The 21,668-nt window shown below is 49.1% G+C and overlaps 1 protein-coding gene across 4 annotated transcripts in view; it reads right to left on the bottom strand.

Moving 5' to 3' along the window:
* Positions 1 to 981: 981 nt before the first annotated feature.
* The window catches only part of MAN2C1 (mannosidase alpha class 2C member 1), a 39,941-nt gene continuing 19,254 nt past the window's right edge, over positions 982 to 21,668 (bottom strand). For all 4 annotated transcript variants that reach the window (XM_044978622.1, XM_044978620.1, XM_044978621.1 and 1 more), the window contains exons 7-26: positions 20,952 to 21,058; positions 20,465 to 20,575; positions 19,323 to 19,415; positions 18,489 to 18,605; positions 17,184 to 17,279; positions 16,543 to 16,688; positions 16,148 to 16,271; positions 14,829 to 14,950; positions 13,729 to 13,814; positions 11,161 to 11,322; positions 10,655 to 10,737; positions 10,375 to 10,469; positions 9,793 to 9,897; positions 9,275 to 9,431; positions 7,236 to 7,379; positions 6,353 to 6,462; positions 5,634 to 5,713; positions 5,276 to 5,421; positions 4,606 to 4,709; positions 982 to 4,518 (exon numbers count right to left, since the gene is read on the bottom strand). In XM_044978622.1, the coding sequence (XP_044834557.1) occupies positions 4,401 to 4,518; positions 4,606 to 4,709; positions 5,276 to 5,421; positions 5,634 to 5,713; positions 6,353 to 6,462; positions 7,236 to 7,379; positions 9,275 to 9,431; positions 9,793 to 9,897; positions 10,375 to 10,469; positions 10,655 to 10,737; positions 11,161 to 11,322; positions 13,729 to 13,814; positions 14,829 to 14,950; positions 16,148 to 16,271; positions 16,543 to 16,688; positions 17,184 to 17,279; positions 18,489 to 18,605; positions 19,323 to 19,415; positions 20,465 to 20,575; positions 20,952 to 21,058 (2,306 nt within the window). In that variant the 3' untranslated portion in view covers positions 982 to 4,400. The remainder of the gene's footprint in view (positions 4,519 to 4,605; positions 4,710 to 5,275; positions 5,422 to 5,633; positions 5,714 to 6,352; positions 6,463 to 7,235; positions 7,380 to 9,274; positions 9,432 to 9,792; positions 9,898 to 10,374; positions 10,470 to 10,654; positions 10,738 to 11,160; positions 11,323 to 13,728; positions 13,815 to 14,828; positions 14,951 to 16,147; positions 16,272 to 16,542; positions 16,689 to 17,183; positions 17,280 to 18,488; positions 18,606 to 19,322; positions 19,416 to 20,464; positions 20,576 to 20,951; positions 21,059 to 21,668) is intronic.

Below are 21,668 nucleotides of genomic sequence, written 5' to 3'. Positions count from 1 at the left end.
AGACGCAGAGTGTGCATTTCTGTTGCTTGACAACAATATCTTCAAGCAAGTTAGGAGTAATTCATAGACTCTAGGACTGGAAGGGACCTAGAGAGGCCATTGAGTCCAGTCCCCTGCCCTCATGGCAGGACCAAATACTGTCTAGACCATCCCGGATAGACATTTATCTAACCTACCCTTAAATATCGCCAGAAACGGAGATTCCACAACCTCATTAGGCAATTTATTCCAGTGTTTAACCACCCTGACAGTTAGGAACTTTTTTCTCATGTCCAACCTAAACCTCCCTTGCTGCAGTTTAAGCCCATTGCTGCTTGTTCTATCCTTAGAGGCTCAGGTGAACACGTTTTCTCCCTCTTCCTTATGATACCCTTTTAGATACCTGAAAACTGCTATCATGTCCCCTCTCAGTCTTCTCTTTTCCAAACTAAACACAACCAATTCTTTCAGCCTTCCTTCAAAGGTCATGTTCTCAAGACCTTTAATCATTCTTGTTGCTCTCCTCTGGACCCTCTCCAATTTCTCCACATCTTTCTTGAAATGCAGTGCCCAGAACTGGACACAATACTCCAGTTGAGGCCTGACCAGCACAGAGTAGAGTGGAAGAATGACTTCTTGTGTCTGGCTCACAACACACTTGTTAATGCATCCCAGAATCACATTTGCTTTTTTTGCAACAGCATCACACTGTTGACTCATATTTAGCTTGTGGTCCACTAGAACCCCTAGATCCCTTGCTGCCGTACTCCTTCCTAGACAGTCACTTCCCATTCTGTATGTGTGAAACTGATTGGTCCTTCCTAAGTGGAGCACTTTGCATTTGTCTTTATTGAACATCATCCTGTTTACCTCAGACCATTTCTCCAATTTGTCCAGAGCATTTTGAATTTTGACCCTATCCTCCAAAGCGGTTGCAATCCCTCCCAGTTTGATATCACCTGCAAACTTAATAAACATACTTTCTATGCCAATATCTAAGTCATTGATGAAGACTATTGCTATTGCATTCCTGAAGGGTTACAATTATTTATTTACTGGAGTTTTTTAACATAAAATATTTACCCTAGTGTTTTTCTTTGATTGTTTTGTTCTATTTTTAATCTTTCAGAGGTTTCTGTAAAAACTACTACTTTTTTGGGGGGGGGGGAGGAGAGGGGATGAAGAGCAACCTAGGAAGGTAGTGAGACATGAGCCATTAACTCTATAAAGTTATCTTAAGGTACAGGCATCAGCAGCAAGTTTAGCAAACTGAGAAAGGAGATAAAGGAAAATGTAACCGGTATGTAAAAATATTTGAGAAAGAAGGTTCTATTTTTAGCCATGAGCAAGGAGTGTGGCTCCAGGGGTTAAAGCAGTTGGGAACCCACACCCCCGTTTTTTATCCTAGCTTTGAAAGGAAGTGGGGATTGTTACCTGCTCTTGCAAAACCTCAATTTGTTTCCCCCAGTGTTTCTTGCTTTTAGCCGCATGCCAAATGGAGGGCGGGAGTGCCCTTACATGCTCCAGTTAACTGTTTTTGGGCAATGCCATCTGTTAATGCATCTTTTAATTTTGCTAGGGCCACTTTTTTCCATTTCTGTTCCCATTCTTCAGGCAGAGGGTAGCTACCTCAAGCTTGCTGGTGACCACAAATATTTACAACAGGACAGCATATCTCTTTTTTCATTTTTTTTGGGGGGGGGGGAGGGGAGGTTTTTTACAGCTGTTTCCATGCTTGCTGTCTCTGGAGTGCTTGCTGCCCTGTTAGGAGAGCGAGAACATTCCCGGGCTCAGTGTCTTCTCCTGCTTTCTTTTAACTCTTTGTTTCTGTTATTTGCCCTGCCAATTTTGTGGCATGTTGTCTTAACTATTTAACAGCCATGCAATATTCTACATTTGAAGGCTACAGTCTTGGCCCTAGCCTTACAGATTCCATTCCATGTTCCTTCCCCACGTGTGTCTCCGGCAGATCAGATAACCTCAAAATGTGTTTTATAATTAACGAGTAGGGGATCATATCTGCATAACTTCAGAAGAATAGCAGACAGAAAACCTTTTCTCAGATGAGTACATTCTACAAATAGTGACAAATATTTTAATGTAATACATGGTACAAACAAACTCAATGTTTGACTACAGACTTGTTTTAACCAAAGGCATAACACCACAGGAATATGTATAAAATATATCATTGGGGGCTAAATATTTCCCAATGATTCCAAACCAGTGTTATTTTGAGTATGTAGTTCCATTATCAATTATATTTCAAAGCTTTCTGCCAATTTTGGTCAAAATCAAACCACCTTTCAATGAGCTGTGGCTCTTTTTGTGATTTTACTATTTTTTCAAATTGGATGCCTGATAACATTTAAACATTGTGTGATATAGAAAAACTGCACCACTGCCACCATCTCTATCCACACTGGTGATGAACACTAGATAGGTGCCTAATGTGATAGAAATAACTTTTTTCTAGCTGATGGGTTACCCCTTAGCGCTCAGCCAAGGTCCAAGCTAGTAGACTACTCGGGCAAGCCACAGCACTGCTCTGTGCCTCAGTTTCCCAGCTGTCAAGTGGGGATAATGATACTGAAAGTGCTAGGGCCTGAATCCACAAAAGGGCCTAAGGCATCACAATGCTTAACCGTTAGACACCTAGAAAATCACAGGAACAACCCTGCAGTAGGGCCCTTCACAGTGAATGGGGTGAGACAGGCGTCTTTGATAACAATCCACAAAGCCAGCAAGGTAGGTGGGGAGTCAATGGAAGAGGCCAGCAAGAGGGATGTGCTAAGCCCCACCCCGCCCCTCTCTCTGAGTTCAGCCCCCAAGTCTGGGCTGGTGGAAAGCACCTATAGTTGGTAGCAATCCACAAACCAGGAGCAGGCAGGGGTTTGGCTGCCTAAGTCACAAGCGGGGCCCAATCCACTGAGTGTACTCAGAAGCTGCCTAACTCCACAAAAGAGTAGGGACAAAGGGGGTTCAAGTCCCTCCTCTGCCGGATGAGAAGGGATATGAACAGGCCTCTGCCACCTCTCAGGTGAGTGCCCCAAGCAGAGTCATTCCAACTTTCTCTGCCCTTGTTAATTATTCAGTTATACTTCTACCTCAATATAACACGAATTTGGCTATAACACGGTAAAGCAGTGCTCCAGGGGCGGGCAGGGCTGCACCCTCCAGTGGATCAAAGCAAGTTTGATATAACAGTTTCACCTATAACACGGTAAGATTTTTTGGCTCCTGAGGACAACGTTATATTGAGGAAGAGGCATATTTAATTAAAATGAAACAACTTAAATAGCAGAGATTGAGAGAGACTACATAAGAATATCCCATTCTCAGGGCCGTGACCTGAGAGGTAGCAAATCCCTGCTCAAATCCCTTCGCCCCTCTGCCAGATAAGGAGACTTGAACCAGTGGTCTCCTTCCAGCACTCTAACCACAGGGCTACAGCTGACAAAGGAAGGCCTCCCCCTACACTGGCTATCCTGTGGAGCTAGGCAGTCTCTGAGCATGCCCAGTGGCCCCACCCATGACTTAGGGGAACACCAGGCTGTGGCTCACTCACTCTGGGGTGTAGGTGGGAGCCAGGTGCCGAGACACCTCAAGTGAGGCAACAGCATGTGTGTAGAGAGGCAGAAACCTAGCACCTACTGCAGAACCTGAGGTGCCTGCAGAGTTAGATGGCAGCCAAACAGGAGCTTTGAGGGTCACAGTTTAGCCTAAAAACAGGACTTAAGAGCCTAGGAAGCTTTGTGGCTCCTACACTAGGGATTTTATTATCTGCCTGGCGCTGGTCTGAGTGAAGGGCAGCGGCCCCATTTCTGATGCCACAGGCAAGAGTCAAACAGTCAGAACTTTACTCAGCACGTGATTCAGTGTTTAATGCTCAGGTTTTACAGAAAGACCAGGTGAAAAGACGCTGCGTGTCTACAGAAACAGTGAAGTGCCTGTAAACAGGGAAGCACAGGACTGTTAAGAGTTGTAGGACACGCAGTAAAGGGAACCGATTCTGCCATTATCAAAGCTCAAACCCCAGCACCACTCCCCTGAAAGGGACAGGAGTCTATTCAGGATGTCCACTTGTGGGGTAAGTCAGTACAACACCAGCTCTGTGATCGCCCCCCTGCACCCAATCGAGATCTCCCCACCCCCCGGCATTACTAAGGCCATGGCACGCCAGTCAGGCATTTACACTCAGAATCAGCGCTGACTTGAGCCCAGAGGCTGCTGATCTCTGTCCTGACACCGCCCTTTGCCGCACACTGAGAAGGGGCAACTCCTTACTACCCCACTGTGTAGCACTGTGTAGCGCTGGAATCGACGTGTCCATGATTTGAGAAGCTAGTGAATCGCCCAGAGCACGGTGATTTCTGCCCGATTCCGGGATAGGGGCTGGGCTGCCAGCAGCGGTAGCCCTCTTACTGCCTCAAGATCAAAAGGACAGAGCGCACTTGGAATGGCGTAAAGGAAAGCTTCAGGCCATGCTTCTCCAGCGGCAGATGGCTGCTCGGGTCTGGCCGTTCCAGAAGGTCACAGCTGGGGAAGGAAGAGAAAGAGAGAATGAAGCTGAAGCCCCAGAATACAAGGTCTGACAGCAGCCTCTCCCTTCCCCCACCTACTTACTTGATTGCTTCCTTCACAGGAAGGGAGGTCTGGAGCCACGTGACCACAGTGCTGCCATGTGACTCATACAGCCTGACCACCAGCCCCTCCAGCCTGTCCTCAGCCTTCATGGACAGAGAGAAACATTATTCTCAGGATCAGCCAGATGACTGATGATACCTGATCGCCAAATGCTTTACTGCGGGGGGGGGGGGGGGGGAAGGGGGGTTGGGGGCGCTCAGCAACTCTGAGCATCAGGCCTAAGGCACTGTAAGCTGAAGGCCTAAAAATGGAAGACAAGCTGCCACTGCTCTGAGTGCAAGATTTTGCCTAGTGTGATTCTCCCAAGTCCAGACAGCGAGACAGGCTGCCTGACTCCCAGACTCCTGCTATAACCACTAGCCCACACTGCTTGCCCTGTCAGCGTAAGAAATTCCTGCTCAGCTCAGCTGAATGTCAAAGATCTGGGAGGTGAGGGCAGATTAAGGATGAATGGAAAGGTCCAATCACTGGACTAGGACTGAGAGCTGTAGCTAACGCTCCTGCAGGGCACTTGGCCTCTGTCAATCCAAAGTGCTGTAACAATGCACGATGCTAATACAAGAACTGCCAGTGCTTTGTGTCTGCAGATACCACAGCTGGCATCTTGAAACACACCGCTGCCCCCCTCATCTCTCTTTGGGGCACGTGCCTGTTTGACGGTTTCTAGCACAACCGCTGGTGAATGCACAGAGAAGGCACTCCAGGCTGGACACCGTGCTGACACAGCTGGTACAGTGTGCAGAGGGAAGTTCAAGTTGTAGGCATAATGGATCACCCCCGCCTCCTGGAAGGAACCTGCCCAGAGAACACAACAGCAGCTGTCAGGAGCTAAGCACACAGCACAGTAAGAAACAGCAACAGCTCCCGTCTCACTGGGGATGGCACAGTCGCTGTGCTGCAGTCCCACACGGGAGAGAGCTATTTTCCTTGCCCACATGCTCCCTTCAGGAATTGGCAGGCTCCTAGGGGGCATATCAGTGCTGTGCTGCTCAGCCCCCAAAACTCACCCCTGTGAGGCATCATGGCGTAGGTGAACTCATGGGGTCCAATATCTGCAGTGGCATCTGGTGACTTTGGTGCTCTAAGCCTGGAGAGAGGGATGGATTAAGGGGGTTGAGCCTCTTCCACTGGCCATGCCTAGAACCAGCCCCACTCCCTTTAAATGCTAGTGCATGTGCACTACCGGTGTCAAACCACCCTGCTGTTCCATCACACAGCAGGGACCCCTGAAAACTGCACCACAGTCAGGCTCTGTTGCGGGAGGAGCTCCTGCCACAAGACTACAAACGCTTGCTGCACTCACACGCCAGAGGCCTAGGTTCTGTCTTGACTTGTCACCAAACACTGACCCAACACTAGGATCAAAGTATTCAAGAAATTGATCCCACCACAGAGAGCAAGGTGCTGCAAGCTCAGTAACTAGATCAGTGACAGGCAATCCTTAGTGGCATGAATTCCTCACCTCCGCAGGAAAGAGTTAAAACCTTGTCATCTCCGTACTTGACGGGATGGGGCAGAGAGCGGATCCTGTTATAAATGAGACATATTCTAAAGCACAATATGCACTAGGGCTTCCATTTCCAGTCCAATCCCACTGCTATATACAAGGTGCAGACCACAGCGTTTGCAAAGTTAAACAATAGTGCACATGGGACTGCAGAATCCTCAGCGAGCAGAACTGTAAACCAAGGCATCCATTGCCCAGACCCGCCCCCCACCCACTCACAACGAGAGGCTCATCACGTTCTTGTGCACCGACGCGCCGTATTTGCAGTCGTTCAGCAATGCCATCCCGAAGCCGTGCTCAGACAGGTCCATCCACTTGTGAGTCCACACCTTGGGGAAACAACCGGCCTGGCATTAGGGGGCTCTCACCTGGGATGGTTATTTGTGGAGCAAGGTGGGTGCCACACAAACTGTCCTACTGATCAAGAACACAAACGGTGGCTGGGGGAAGCAGATGATGGCCCCTTGGGCTCTGCAGAGGGCCAATCCCTGTGAACAGCCTAGATGCACCAATCAGGAGCATAACTGGAAAGCTAGTCCCCATGAAGGAAAGGCAGCTCGGGCTCCTTCATCAAACTGACCAGCAGCTGCAGTGAGGCCAAGATGCAAATTCCCTAGCTCTGGGGAACTGCATGACCCACTAACTCTGAAATGCAGCCTTGTCTGCCCCAGGCCGGCTCCACACAACAGCAAATCACAGGCCATTCCGAGACAGTTCAGCCCCCGTCTGGATCCCCCAGAGGGAGCTCCTGATTGGGCAGTGGGAGGCTGGTACTTTGCTATGTCAGTGTACAAAGCCGTATCTGTGCCCTGGCTAGGAAAGATTTGAATAGTGGCACCGACTCAGCGACCCAAGATTTTGTTCTCGCTGCGGTCCCTGCTTAAAGCTCTGCTCTCTTGGGATATGGGGACTCTGCTCCTGCTGGGTTCACCTCCCCGCAGGAGGCAGCCTATCAGCAGGTTCAGCAGGCAGGCGTGGTCCGAGGCGAGCTGTTCTCAGAGGGCACGCAGGGTGGGGAAAGAAGGGACCATGTCGATCTATCAGAGCTATTTCTGCCTAGAGAGCTGGGGCAGGGGCAGGGCTCAGGCTACTGCCCTCCTACCTCGAACCGAGCCCAGTCCCAGGATGTGTTCCAGTGCGTCGGCCTCTGCAGGTGCCCAAACTGAATCTCATACGTTGCATTCATGCTCCGAACCCGCAATGGGAACTCCACCTTCAGGAATCGATGAGCCTCATTCCAGTCAACCTAGAGCAAACGGGGCGGCCAAAACGAGGCTCAGGTCATTGTGGGGGAGACGGGAAAGATGGCGTCATCCTCACCACAGTGGCTCCCCTGAGCTAGCTTCCCCAGGAACTCCCCATTGTCTGCCAGCTAGTTAACCCCACCCAAGGACAACAGCAGGAAAGTATTGAGCAAGGACTAAAACTGGCCCTGGGACTGTACTCTATTGCCTCGGAACATGGGAAAACACGATCACATCAGTCCATCCCAGTGGCTTTAAACAATCCCAAAGCTCTTCCGAAGTGCTTCGTTATACGCAGGGGTGGCCGAATTGTAGCTCGCAAGCCACATGCAGTTCTTTTACAGTTAAAATGCAGCTCACTGAGCCCCCACAGACCTCCTCATTCTTCCCTTACCAGACTGGGGAGGAGAAGTGAGGGGAGGCTCAGGGCTTCTGCCCTGCAGCGGGATTGGTGGGGCTCAGGGCTTCTGCCAGAGACAACTGGCACCTGCTGCAGGTGGGGGGCAAAATTAAAATATTCGCCCCTCCAACAGCTTGAGTGATGCCCTCCCCCAAGTACACACACCCCTTACCCTCAGTGGCCCCTGCCTGCAGCTCCCGGGTGTTAGCTCCTTGTGGAGAGACAGTGGCAAACAGTTGGGAGCTGAAGACTGTTGTATGCAGCTCAGACTCTTGGTATGTTTAGCCACCCGTTATATGCAGTAAAGGCTAGATGGGAATAGGGGCATCCAGGAGAGGCAGCAGAGGTGATAGGTGTTGCCTCCAGTGAGGAGACATGCCTGTCTTTGGTTACAAACATTCACTATCTTGGCTGCTTCTTGACTCTCCTCCAGTTCCAGTCTTGGCTTGCCTAGGATTTTCATAGATTCAAGGACTGGAAGGGACCTCGAGAGGTCATCGAGTCCAGTCCCCTGCCCTCATGGCAGGACCAAATACTGTCTAGACCATCCCGGATAGACATTTTTCTAACCTATTCTTAAATATCTCCAGAGATGGAGCTTCCACAACCTCCCTAGACAATTTATTCCAGTGTTTAACCATCCTGACAGTTAGGAACTTTTTCCTAATGTCCAACCTAAACCTCTCTTGCTGCAGTTTAAGCCCATTGCTTCTTGTTCTATCATTAGAGGCTAAGGTGAACAAGTTTTCTCCCTCCTCATTATAACACCCTTTTAGATACCTGAAAACTATCATCATGTCCCCTCTCAGTCTTCTCTTTTCCAAACTAAACACAACCAATTCTTTCAGCCTTCCTTCATAGGTCATGTTCTCAAGACCTTTAATCATTCTTGTTGCTCTTCTCTGGACCCGCTCCAATTTCTCCGCATCTTTCTTGAAATGCAGTGCCCAGAACTGGACACAATACTCCAGTTGAGGCCTAACCAGCGCAGAGTAGAGCGAAAGAATGACTTCTCGTGCTCACAACACACCTGTTAATGCATCCCAGAATCATGTTTGCTTCTTTTGCAACAGCATCACACTGTTGACTCATATTTAGCTTGTGGTCCACTAGAACCCCTAGATCGCTTTCTGCCGTACTCCTTCCTAGACAGTCTCTTCCCATTCTGTATGTGTGAAACTGATTGTTCCTTCCTAAGTGGAGCACTTTGCATTTGTCTTTGTTAAACTTCATCCTGTTTACCTCAGACCATTTCTCCAATTTGTCCAGAGCATTTTGAATTATGACCCTATCCTCCAAAGCAGTTCCAATCCCTCCCAGTTTGGTATCATCTGCAAACTTAATAAGGATGCAACCTTTCCTTGGACCTCATCCCGGTCATCCACCTTTGCCATCTCTATGCTCCATTCCTGCAACATACTCATTCTTCTGGGATTCTCTCCTCCCCCAACAGCAGTCTGTATAAGGAGGGCGTGGCCTGAACAAGCCTTTCCAAACCTGGGTCAGGAATCGAAGATAAGGACACATGGCATCCAGGATGACTTCTTGGGTGATGACACTCCGCTCACTGATCTGCAGAGAGAACTTCACACTTCCTCGCAGGCCCCCAGCCAGGACAATCGCCAGAGGCTTCAGAAGGGTTGTGATTGGCTTCCTAAAACAGATGTCAAACATAAGGGCTAAGATTCAGGGGGTGACAGCTGTGTTCAAAAGGTTAACATAAGGCTCCTACATTCAGAAGACAAGCAGGGAGCAGGGATACTCCCCACCCACCCGAGGCTGAATTTTTCTCACCAGAGGAATTCTTAGAATCCCTCCCAGGTGCTGTGTAATCTTACACTATTCTACACTACTCCCTTGGACACAAAGAGTTGGAAAGAACAAGCACATAGTTTTCCACTGCAGAAGTTTTGTCCTCTCTCTGGAAAATTGGTTCTTTGCTACAATCCCAAGAGGCAGAGAGCTTTGCAGAGTCCTAAAGAAGTACCGGTACCCATAATGCACTGCTCACCTACCTGGTTTCCAGGTGATAATCCATCACGTCCCAAGCATCCCAGTACAAGGGAACATCATCAAATATCACAAACTGGTTAGCGCAGTGACCATCCTGGACTGATTCTCTGAAACAAAGCAGAGAGGCAGAAGATCAGCAAGGGAACAAGAAGCTGTGGTGAATGACAAGAATTCCATGACCTGAAACAACATTCCAGCAGCCTGGAAACAGACACTTGCCACTTTAGCTTCTCTGGGAGGAGACTAGGTGGGAGAAATGAACCAGCCTTTCATTTGGCAGACTGATGTTCAAGCCCCACAGGTGGCCTTAGTTATGATGAAACTGAGGAGAAGAGGAGACCTCAAATTAGTCCCCACTGGGTTTCACACCCCAGTCTGTCCAGGCAAGATGGAATCACTGGAGATGGTTTCAGTGAGAGCAGATCCATATTTTATGAATGTTAAGTAAAATCAATGTAGACCGTCAGCTCTTTGGGGCAGGGTCCATTTGCTCCTGTATTTGCCCACTGCCTGGCACAATGAGGCCCCAGTCTGGATTGGCCCTCAGTCATGGCTCCAATAAATACAATGAATAATCGTCATACCTCCCTGAGTGCACTAAGTGAAGTGACATCACACGCCCCATGGAGTCCAGGTGAGCTGCGATAACCCCGTTCTCCATGGTCACAGAGCCATCTGCCTGGTGAGAAAGAGGAAAGAATCAGAAGAGAGCACAGGCTCCACACCAGCCAAAGAGTGAGTGAGCGTGTGTGTGTGCGCGCGCGCAATGTTACAAGTTACTGAAAACGGTGTTGCAAATCCAGCTTGGGCTTTGCCCATGGAGCTTTCTAATGTGCAAGCAAAGAACCCCACAGGGTGGCTCACCTGTTTTGTCACCGTCACGGGATGAGGGGGTGTTAACGAATCCTCCACAGCAGAGTAGCCCATGCTAGGCACCTTCACCAGGGCTGAAAGAAGAGAGGCAGAGTGCTTCACTCAAATGCTTTTCCCTTTATGAGATGTCTTCTCTCTCACTCCGTGCCATTGGGCCCCCTCTTCATTAGGAAATACCTCCCCCCTGCTCTGATGTCCAGGAGCTTCCCACGTGAAAATAATTTTCCATGTGATGCTGAGGGAGATGGAGACTATTTCTAGAGATCATGGATAACCCTGATCTAGAGATAATGTATGAGCCAATGTCTGTCTCAGCTGTGCGAGAGGCAATGGCTCTGTATCCTCCATGTGACTGGAATTAGACAGCCATCACTTTGTTGGTGTAGTTTTCCAGGTCCACCTCCCCTGCTCCTGTCCCTCCTACCAGAAGATTTAGGGTGCATCTGTGCTTTGTGGGGGACGATCTGCAAGTCTTTAGATAGGCAGGACAATGGCACCTAAGGTCTTTGCTCCAGTCCTGGAGATGACTTCAGTCCGTTCCCAGGGCAAAGTGTTCAGAACAAGGAGGCTTTCTTCTGTCTTGGGACCAGTCGGCAAAAGTTCTCCAAACAAGGACCGAACAGCATCTTTAATGAGGAGACCACCCATGCTACGGATTTCTGGGCCAAGAAAAGGCATTTCAGTTCAGAGCGGTCTACAGTAACTCCTCACTTAAAGTCATCCCAGTTAATGTTGTTTCATTGTTACATTGCTGATCAATGAGGGAACATGCTCGTTTAAAGTTGTGCAATGCTCCCTTCTAACATTGTTTGGCAGCTGCCTGCTTTGTCTACTGCTTGCAGGAAGAGCAGCCCGTTGCAGCTAGCTGGCGGGGGCTGGTAACCAGGGTGGACTGGCAGCCCCCCATCAGCTCCACATTCCCCTAAGTTCCCTGGGCAGCAGCTGCTTGCAGTTCAGCTGACTCTCCCCCCACCCACCTGCCATGTGCTGCTCCTGCCCTCTGCCTTGGAGCTGCTCCCCAAGAATCCTGCTTGCTTGGGGAAGGGGGGAAGAGGGGGACTAATGTCAGAGTGTCCCCCTCCCCCTGCACCCGCCTTACCCCATCTTCCATAGAACAGGGTGGGACACAGCAGGGCTCAGGATGGAGGGAGCTTGCAGCAGCTGCAGTCTCAGCAAGCTGATCTAATTAACAAGGCAGTGTACTTAAAGGGGAAAATCAGCATCTCTCTCACACACATATACTCCCTCCATTCCTGCTGCCTTGCAGAGTGAGAGAGTTAACCCTTGAGGGCTCAGAGAATTGCTAGTTCATCATTTAGCAGTAAGGGAAATATCCCACCCTCTGACTCCTCCACTTCAACCAAGCTTCACAATCATCTCACTGTGTACCAGTATTGTTTGTTTAAAACTTACACTGTGAGTGTGTGTGCACACAATTTATACACACACATATATACACACACACACACCTTTTGTCTGGTGAAAAAAAAATTCCCTGGAACCTAACCCCCTCATTTACATTAATTCTTATGAGGAAATTGGATTCGCTTAACATCGTTTCGCTTAAAGTCGCATTTTTCAGGAACACAACTACAGTGTTAAGTGAGGAGTTACTGTATTATTAATTATAGAGCACCCCAAAGTTGGCTAGGCCCTTTAGAGACATTCAAAAAGGCAACGGAGTGAGAGAAAGGATGCAGTACACAATGGCCTAAGACTTGCTGGTCCATTTGCCCCATCATGCCTAATCTTACTAAGCAAATTCTCTTTACTCTTAACCCTAATTCCCCCAACTCCCTTCCATTCATCTGGTGTGTTTAACTCTGGGCTGCATTTTTTCCAGTTAAACTCTGGATTCCCTCCTTGCACCATCCTAACATTCCTCTGTCTTCCATGCAAATTCAGACTGGCCATAAAACATATATTTTTTAACAGTGAGGGTAATTACCCATTGGAACAACCTACAAGGGTCGTGGTGGATTCTCCATCATTGGCAATTTTTAAATCCAAGCTGGATTTTTTTTCTAAAGTATCTGTTCTAGGAATTATTCTGGGGAAGTTCTCTGGCCCGTGTCTTATGGGAGGTCAGCAAATTCTCTCTCAGATATATGGCTGATGGATCTCACGCACTTGCTCAGGGTCTAACTGATATCCACATTTGGGATCAGGAAGGAATTTTTCCCCCCAGGTAAGATTGGCAGAGACCCGGGGGGGGGGGGGGGGGTTGCCTTCTCTGCAGCATGGGGCATAGATCACTTGCTGAACTAGTGTAAATGGTGGATTCTCTGTAACCTGAAGTCTTTAAATCATGATTTGAGGACTTCAGTAACTCAGCCAGAGGTTAGAGGCCTACTACAGGAGGGTGTAGGTGAGGTTCTGTGGCCAGAAATGTGCAGGTCAGACTAGATGATCATGATGGTACTTTCTGGTCTTAAAGTCTACGAGTCAGTGAGATGATCACAATGGTTCCATCTAGCTTTGGAATTGATGCTTCTCTGCAGCCATTCCTAGCAACCTCTGAACAATTCTCCCCATCCCCACTGCTCAAACCAATCCTTCACATGCACGGTCTCTTCCAGTCTCACAGGGCTCCTGGGGCCTGCAGAGGAGTCTCCACCTGCAGGGAGGGTGTGTGTGTGGGGGGGGGGGGGGGGGTCCTCTGCTTGTCAGACTCTGTGTAACCAGACACGGTTGGGGCTTGTTTTCTCTGGGTATCGACAAATGGCATAAGGCAGACTGGCTGAGTGCAGCAGGGCCATGGCCCAGGACACTAGGGGCGTCCTTCCTCCTACCAACCTCAGTGGAAACAGGATGCGCAGAGGAGGAAAACAGATCGGGTCCTATTTGTTATTACCAACATCAAGAGCACCACCTATTAATATGGAGTCCCCGATGACTCTAGAGCTTGTAACAAAACCAAACCACAACCAAACCTTCACCAAACCAGGCAAGGAGTCAGATCAGAAATCAGCAACACCACCTTTCAAAACCCACCTGACAGAGGGTGTTACAATGAACCCAACCCACTTGGCAGGAAAAGCCTCTAAGTACAAATCACTCCTCACCTGCATAGTATCTCATGGCATCCTCCACAACTAGCTGGATACAACTGCCCGGCAACACGTCATGGAACTGATTCAGGAGCAGCAACCTGAGCATGGGGGACCAAGGCAAGAACCAGAAGAGAGCTATGGATTAGCATCACTATGAATGAACTATGCCACCCTCATTTTAGAGGACAAAGCCCTTTGTATCTTGCTGATGGCTGATGGGGACTGCAACAGCCAGGCAGTTCTCACATGCACATGGTAACTGTGGCCTTCTGGTTTCAGGTCACCACTTTCATTCCATACATCAAAAATGTGAGTTCTGCCAGATCCTGCTCTGCTGCTATTGGAGATAAGAGAGAGTGCAGCCAGCTCAAAGGCCCGGAGCTCTCTTAGCAGTCACCTGAGCCAGGCATTCCTAGTCTTTTTCTGAGAGGATTCCCTGGGCACAGATTTGGGAATTCACAGAAACAAATATACTTGTTCCTTCAAATCCCTGCTTTGGCAGCAACCTTGGGCATTGGTGGCATCTCAGTGTCTCCTGGTCTCTGCCTGTGACACACAACAGTTCAGCCTCCTGAGGACCAGAGGGGTATTTCTAATAGCCTGTGATGTACAGGCAACTGACACTTGTCCATAAAATGAATTCTTCTAAATCAGTCTGTTGAGAGACTGTCTGGGGTTTGGTCTAAGCTATAAATGAACGAGGCTACTTTTTGGTTTGCTACTTAATATATTGTTTGTTACTATCTCATCTAATGAAAACACTGTGTCCGCTTGTTTTTTATATACCTGAGTGTGCTTAACGCTAGAACCCTGCAAATCTGCGGTTATCCACTTTATATCCGCAGATATCTGCATCCGCAGATGCGGTTGCATTGTTTACCATCTTTGCAGATTGCAGACTGGATGCTGGTCCAAATTTTTGTATGTGCGCAGAGCTCTACCAGTGAGGTAGGGTGTGGATGCAGATGCATATAAAAGGGGGAGTGGGGATTGCAGGTCAGATACAAGTTAATTATCACGGATGCAGATCCAAATTTCTGTATCGGCACAGGGCTCCAATTACCACTGCAGCTTTATCCAATCAATGGTGGCACTCGGACGAACTACTTTACCTCCAGAGATGCTGCAGTTTGATGGAAGGATACTGGAAAGTATTTTTCTGGGTCAGAGCAAAACTACTCAGTACTTCAGCATCATGGAGTATCCGCTCGCACTCCCGATTCCCTTTCTTTATCTGATCCCAAAGTAGGTGAAAACAGGAAGAGCTATATCAGAGGAGATTTTTGCCATCTGTTGCAAAACATTATATCAGGCATTGGGATGTAGACAGTGTCTATTACTGAGGGATAGCTCAGTGGTTTGAGCATTGGCCTACTAAACCCAGGGTTGTGAGCTCAATCCTTGAGGGGGCCATTCAGGGAACTGGAGTAAAAGTCTGTCTGGGGATCAGTACCTGCTTTGAGCAGGGGGTTGGACTAGATGACCTTCTGAGGTCCCTTCCAACCCTAATATTCTATTATGTATTCACAAATAGCAATGAGATTCTCTTTTCCCTGACGGTACCTTCTCCAGAGCCCCTCCCACTGTAACAGCAGAGATTTCAGTCGCTCAGAAATTAGCTAACTGTTCTGAAAGATGGTACTTCCCACAATGCTCTGTTAATCGATAGCAGCAGCCACTGCTGCCGTGTCAGTTTTGGAAACAACAGGGTTTGGGTGGCAGCCTCTCTGTACCATGTTTACAGAGGTCAGGCAGAGAGACACACTCAACTGAGGGCTGAAGGCCCCTTCCTACTACGGGGAAAACCCCCAGTGGCTCAGCAATCAACCCGAGAGCCAATGAACAGCTTTAGCTCATCTCTGGCTCAAACAAGAGCATCCCTCTTGTTTTCAAACACAGTTCAAAGAGACCCTGTTAATAGTTTAAAGCTGAGACTTAAGGCCTGTAAAGAAGAAAACCTGAATTAACCAAAAGCAGTGCTAAAAACCCCAACCCACCAATGCTGTGCCAGTGCATGAGACCTAGAAAGTGGACCGACTAGAAACAGGGTGTGTCTACGCTGGAACAGAGCTTAAATAGAAATGGCGTTCAAAACGGACCATCTGCAAGAGTCTTGTCTACACTAGGGTTCAAGCCGATGGGAGTTTTCTGTTAATTTTCATGGTGCAGTCAGAGCACCAATCATTGTAGCACACAGGGCTCTGTCCTGATAGTCCAATATAAGTTAACTGGGAAAATTACGTGGGCTCAAAGCTTTAGAGAATCACAAGGTCTTTATCAGGTCCTACTATGGCGCTAAATTGCGCCAATGATGGCACACCAAGGAGATGGATTCAGAGTGGAAGTCTTCCCTACTGGTCAGAGTTAACATTGATCTAGATAGTTTCCACCCACTGCCTTATCTCCCCTCCCATCCCGGGCAAGTGGTAACCTGGGCCTGAGTGGTATAAGTGCCATTGTGTAGCTCCAGGAACAGTTCTCCTGTCCAGGTGAACAACTGGGTCTTCTCCTTCTCCAGCATAGAGAAAAACCGGTCAGGTGTGGACATCTGAACCCTATGGGGGAGAAATGCAGATAGTAACAGGACAGGCTTAGCAGCTGCTGCCCACTGCAGAGGGAACGAGGAGCCCTGTGGTTCCTTCCCTAGCATGAGTTGATGGATTGCAAGTGGGAAAGCAACAGCCCCAGCCGTCAATCATCAGCTCCCTCCAGCCCCACTCTCCAGAATGCTAGGACCAAAGGGGTTAGCAGAAATCTCTAAAGAGTCAGCAGTCGGCACTGAGCTCTGAAGGACAGATGAGGAGAGAGAGCAGAGCCTCCCCAGACCTGGGCAGCCCATCCGTATCTCTCATTCTCTTCAGCCTGTCCAGCATCTTCTGAGTCGGGCCACCTCCTCCGTCTCCAAACCCAAAGAGAGCAGCGCTGTGGTTCACACGGCCTTTGTCTTTGTTGTTGTTCATGGTTTTCAGCATCTAGAGAAGATTACGTATACACATGACACGTAGTGTCAGGCCCTCACATAGTCAAGCCAAGGAGAGCCCTGCAGGCATAAAGATCAGGCACTAGCTTGTTGTCTTCTCACCATGTTCATTCTCTTTTCAGCTCTGCCTCCTGGGACACATCCACCAGGGCCCAGGGAGACAGGAGAATCTGGAGAAGTTGAGAGCCCTCCTGCAGAGACTCATCAGCTCCCCATTCCCCCATGAATTTATCTTTAAAATGCAGCTCATTATAGAAACTCAAGGCTCTGACACATTGCATGGACAGACAAATCTGGGCTTTACTCCAAACCTCTAAAGACCCAGCTGCTTGTTCTATCACCTTTCCACACCTACTCGCTATGTGGCACTCCCCTCCAACAGCCTTTGCTTACAGCCCAGATGGCGGTGACATTCCCTTGCAAGCTGGGTACACTGGGACAGAAAGACAGAAGCATACCCATCTGCCTACAATGTCATATCGCTCACCTCCTCCACTCGACCTTTTAGGTCATAGGAATTGCCAGGCGGGAAATGGGTCAGAACTTGGGAGCCGTCGATGCCTTCCCAGAAAAAGGTGCTGTGCTGGAAGAGAGCAAAATGTCACCAAGGGGGAGTCTATTACAGCTTCACAGGGGGACACCGCAGGGACAGCCAGAATGGGGCGCACGAGTCCAAGGAGCTACTGAAAGGAAACTTCTGGTTGCCCACCATTAACTTTTCAAAGCTGTTGGCGTCATACTTCAGAACCTTACCATGATGTGATCAGTAGCCAAATCTTCTCTTGTCGTGGCTAATGAACTACCTGATCCAGTCAGCCTCACGTAAAGCTCTGGTGAGCTCTCTGAATGGGCCTGTCAAGGTTCCTTCCCCACTCTAAACTCTAGGGTACAGGTGTGGGGACCTGCATGAGAACCTCTAAGCTTAACTACCAGCTTAGATCTGGTTTTGCTGCCACCACCCAAATTATTTATGAGTTATCTGGGAAACTCTGTCTACTGCCTCCCCAGAATATTTTCCTCCCAAGTACTATAACCCTTCCCTGAGTAGCCTTGAGAGACTTTTCCACCAAGTTCCTGGTGAACACCGATCCAAATCCTTGGATCTTAAAACAAGGAGAAATTAACCATTCCCCTTCCTTTGCCCCCCACCAATTCCTGGTGAGTCCAGATCCAAACAAGGAAAAATCAATCAGGTTCTTAAAAAGAAGAGTTTTAATTAAAGAAAGAAAGGTAAAAATCATCTCTGTAAAATCAGGATAGAAAATAACTTTACAGGGTAATCAGATTCAAAGAGCCCAGAGGAATCCCCTCTAGCCTTAGGTTCAAAGTTACAGCAAACAGAGGTAAACCCCCTAGCAAAAGGAACATTTACAAGTTGAGAAAACAAAGATAAAACTAACACGCCTTGCCTGGCTGTTACTTACAAGTCTGAAATATGAGAGACTGGTTCAGAAAGATTTGGAGAGCATGGATTGATGTCTGGTCCCTCTTAGTCCCAAGAGCGAACAACCCCCAAAACAAAGAGCACACAAACAAAAGCCTTCCCCCCACCAAGATTTGAAAGTATTTTGTCCCCTTATTGGTCCTTTGGGTCAGGTGTCAGCCAGGTTACCTGAGCTTCTTAACCCTTTACAGGTAAAGGGATTTTGGTGTCTCTGGCCAGGAGGGATTTTATAGTATTGTACACAGGAGGGCTGTTACCCTTCCCTTTATAGTTATGACAGGAGCAAGCCCACTGGACAGATTCCCATACACATGTGCACACCCCCCACAGCAGGAAAGGCCAGCTCACCGGGAAGGTGTTCACCAGGCTCCAGCTGAGTTTCTGAGTGAGGAACCATCGTATCCCACAGCCACGCATCAACTGGGGCAGCTGGGCCGAGTATCCAAAAGTGTCTGGCAACCAGAACTGGGAACAGAGAACAGAACATGCGAGAGAGAGAAACACAATCCCATCACCTGCTCAGATGTCTCTCAGACAATGTATTTGGGTGCACCTATCTCTCCATACATCTCTGGAGCCGAGATGGGAACAGGCCCAAATTCTGGATACCCCATATAATGAGCCACGTATCACTGTGGCCCTAATGCCCTCCACAGGGCCCCTCAGCCTGGAGGAAATATTGCTAGGTAGTGGGTGCTATATGAACTGGCCAAGGCCTATGTACTAGGGGGGTAGGAAGAGGTACGCTGCACTAATATATCCGAGGCCCTAGCAGCCTCCAGCTGGAATTTCTTGTGGATGGTCCAGCCGTTCAGGCACTAGTTTAGGACTTGGGAGACCTGGAATAAAGTCCCTGCTCTGCCACAGACTTCATGTGTGACCTTGGACGAGCCACTGGGCCGGTCTGTGCGTCCGTTTCCCCATCTATACAGTGAGAATAGCAGCACTGCCCTTTCTCCACAGGAGCGCATGAGGATAGATACAAAAGAGATTGAAAGAATTCAAATACCACGGTGATGGGCCACATACATACCTTAGATAGATCACTCCAAAGTGAGCGTGTCCCACCAAGAATGAAGCAGAGACACTGGGAATATCAGCTCTGGAAGGGACCACATGGATCACTTCCTCACCCCCACAGAGAAGGAACATATAGAGGATCCACCGAGGAAGAACACGTACCTCCGAGCAAAGCTTCCCAAACTGCTGCTGGAAAAACCGCTGTCCCTGCAGGAACTGACGCACCATTGATTCGCCACTGGGAAGATTCCCGTCCTGGGAGATAACGGCAGCCCTGAGGAATTCTATGCAGATCTCCTGCCCCGCTTGCCAGCAGAGAAAGGAGAGTGGCCACCCCAGTAGCATGCACCCCATGGCAGGCCCAATCCATACAGCTCCCAGCTGAGACACTGCAGTCATGTATGGACTTGACACACCCTCCAGAGGGGAGGGGGAGGGTAACAGAGTCTGGGGAAAGGGAAGAGCTGTGTTCACAATACAGCTAAGGGTGCTACTGGGTTATGGCTCCAGGGTATAAGGCTGCCTAATCTACAGTTAGGGGTATAGAGGGTAGGACTCCCTGGAATAGGGCTAGGATTCCAGTTGGTAGGACTTCCCAAGCTAGTGCTATGGTTCCAGAGGGTCGGGCTCCCAAGGCTAGGGCTAGGGTTCACATGGATAGGACTCCTGCAGCTAGGGTTAGGTTCCAGAGGGCAAGTCTCCCCACGTTCAGGTTAGATTTCCAATCGATAAAGACACCCCGGCTAGTGTTAGGGTTCCAGAGGTTAGAGCTAGGGTAACAGGGCTGCCCAAGCAAGCATTAGGGTTCAAGATGGTGCGACTCCCCAAGCTAAGGTCGGGGTTCCACAGGGTATGGATCCCCAAGGTAGTATTAGGGTTCCAACAGAGAGGACTCCTCACACTATATTTAGGTTTCCAATGCATAGGACTCCCCTGGTGAAGGTTAAAGTTTCAGAGTATAGGGCTCTCCAGGATACATTTAGGTTTCCAAAGGGTACGAGTCACTGTGTTAGGCCCCAACGCCTAGGATTAATGTCCCAAAGGTAAGGGTCCCTGAGCTAGGATAAGGGTTCTAAAGGGTAGTGGTCTTCAGGTACCATTAGTATTCCAAACAGTAGGGTTAGGGTTACGTTTCCAGAGGGGAGGGCTCCCCAGGCTAGGGGCTGGGTTCCAAAACCCCTCTCATGATTCCCCTTGAGGGTCTGAGCAGAAGAAGATGTTAAGAGAAGGCATCTGAGACTCAGTAACTGATCTGTTAGAGAGAAGACTCAGAGGGCGATGCAGAAGGGCTGCCGTGACCTTACCATTTCTACCCAGGTGCCGCCAACAGGTATGAACCGTCCCTCTTTGGCGTAGTCCTGAATCTGAGCATACAGCCCAGGATACCAGTTCCTCACCCACTCAAACTGCTGGGCCTGCAAAGAAGACAGAGCCATAAAGCACCCGGAGACTATTTTAGAGATTATCCAATTTGTCTAAAGCTTCTGACTCACAGCAGCTGCAAACCTGAATTTTCAGCAGGCATTGGAGCTCAGTGCAAATAGGACTGGTCCCAGACCTGGCAGGACAGCTCTCTGCTACCAGGCAGGAGGCTTGGGCTGAAATCTACACCTGGCATCTGGGCTTGGGAGCATGGCAGAAACAACTTGGAGACCAGGGATAGAGAAGTCCCTTGCATAGCAGCCCCCCTCCCAGCCACTTACCATGCTCCTTAGAATATGCACTAACCTTCCTCCTGTCTTTGCTCCAAGAGTTTTGCTGCCCACCTGAGAGCGGAAGATGACAACTCACCTGCGAGCAGACAAACGTGAACTCCGGGTTCTTCTCCATCAGGCGTACAACAGTCACCCAGCTGCGAGCACACTTGCGGATAGACTCCTCGTATGGCCACAGCCAGGCTGCAGGGACAGAAGCAGGCTGAGCTCACTGTGACCACATGGCCTTTCCATTTTAAATGGCCATTATTTTATATACACATACAGCCTGCCGCCTGCCAATGCCCATTCTGTGCTGCCTTCCCCTGGCTGGAAAGACACAACGGAGCCTCATCACAGCTGTGAAAAACGTGTCACAGACCATGAAATCTGGGTTCCCCCGTAAAATCTGATATTTTGTGTACTTTCACCCTGTACTATATTCTTTTATGCTATAGGGTAAAAGTATATACAAGTACACAGCATTTCTCAAATGGGGGGTATCAACCCAAAAGAGGGTCTCAAGCCTATTGTATAGGGGTTGCAGTATTGCTACCCTTACGTCTATGCTGCCTTCAGAGCTGGGTGGCTGGAGCGCGGCAGCTGCTTGCCAGGCACCAAGGTCTGAATGCAGTGCCGCTGCCAGCAGCAACACAGAAGTAGAGGATGCATAGTATGGTATCGCCACCCTTACTTCTACCTGCTGCTGCTGGTGGCACTGCCTTCAAAGCTGAGTGGCCAGAGAGCAGCGGCTGCTGGCCAGGAATCCAGCTCTGAACGCTGCGCTGCTACTGGTTGCGGCACTGCCTTCAGA

Source organism: Mauremys mutica, chromosome 11 (assembly GCF_020497125.1).
Source record: "Mauremys mutica isolate MM-2020 ecotype Southern chromosome 11, ASM2049712v1, whole genome shotgun sequence".
NCBI lineage: Eukaryota > Metazoa > Chordata > Testudines > Geoemydidae > Mauremys > Mauremys mutica.
Note: the sequence above shows the minus strand (reverse complement) of the source record. Positions and strands in the feature narration are given on the sequence as shown.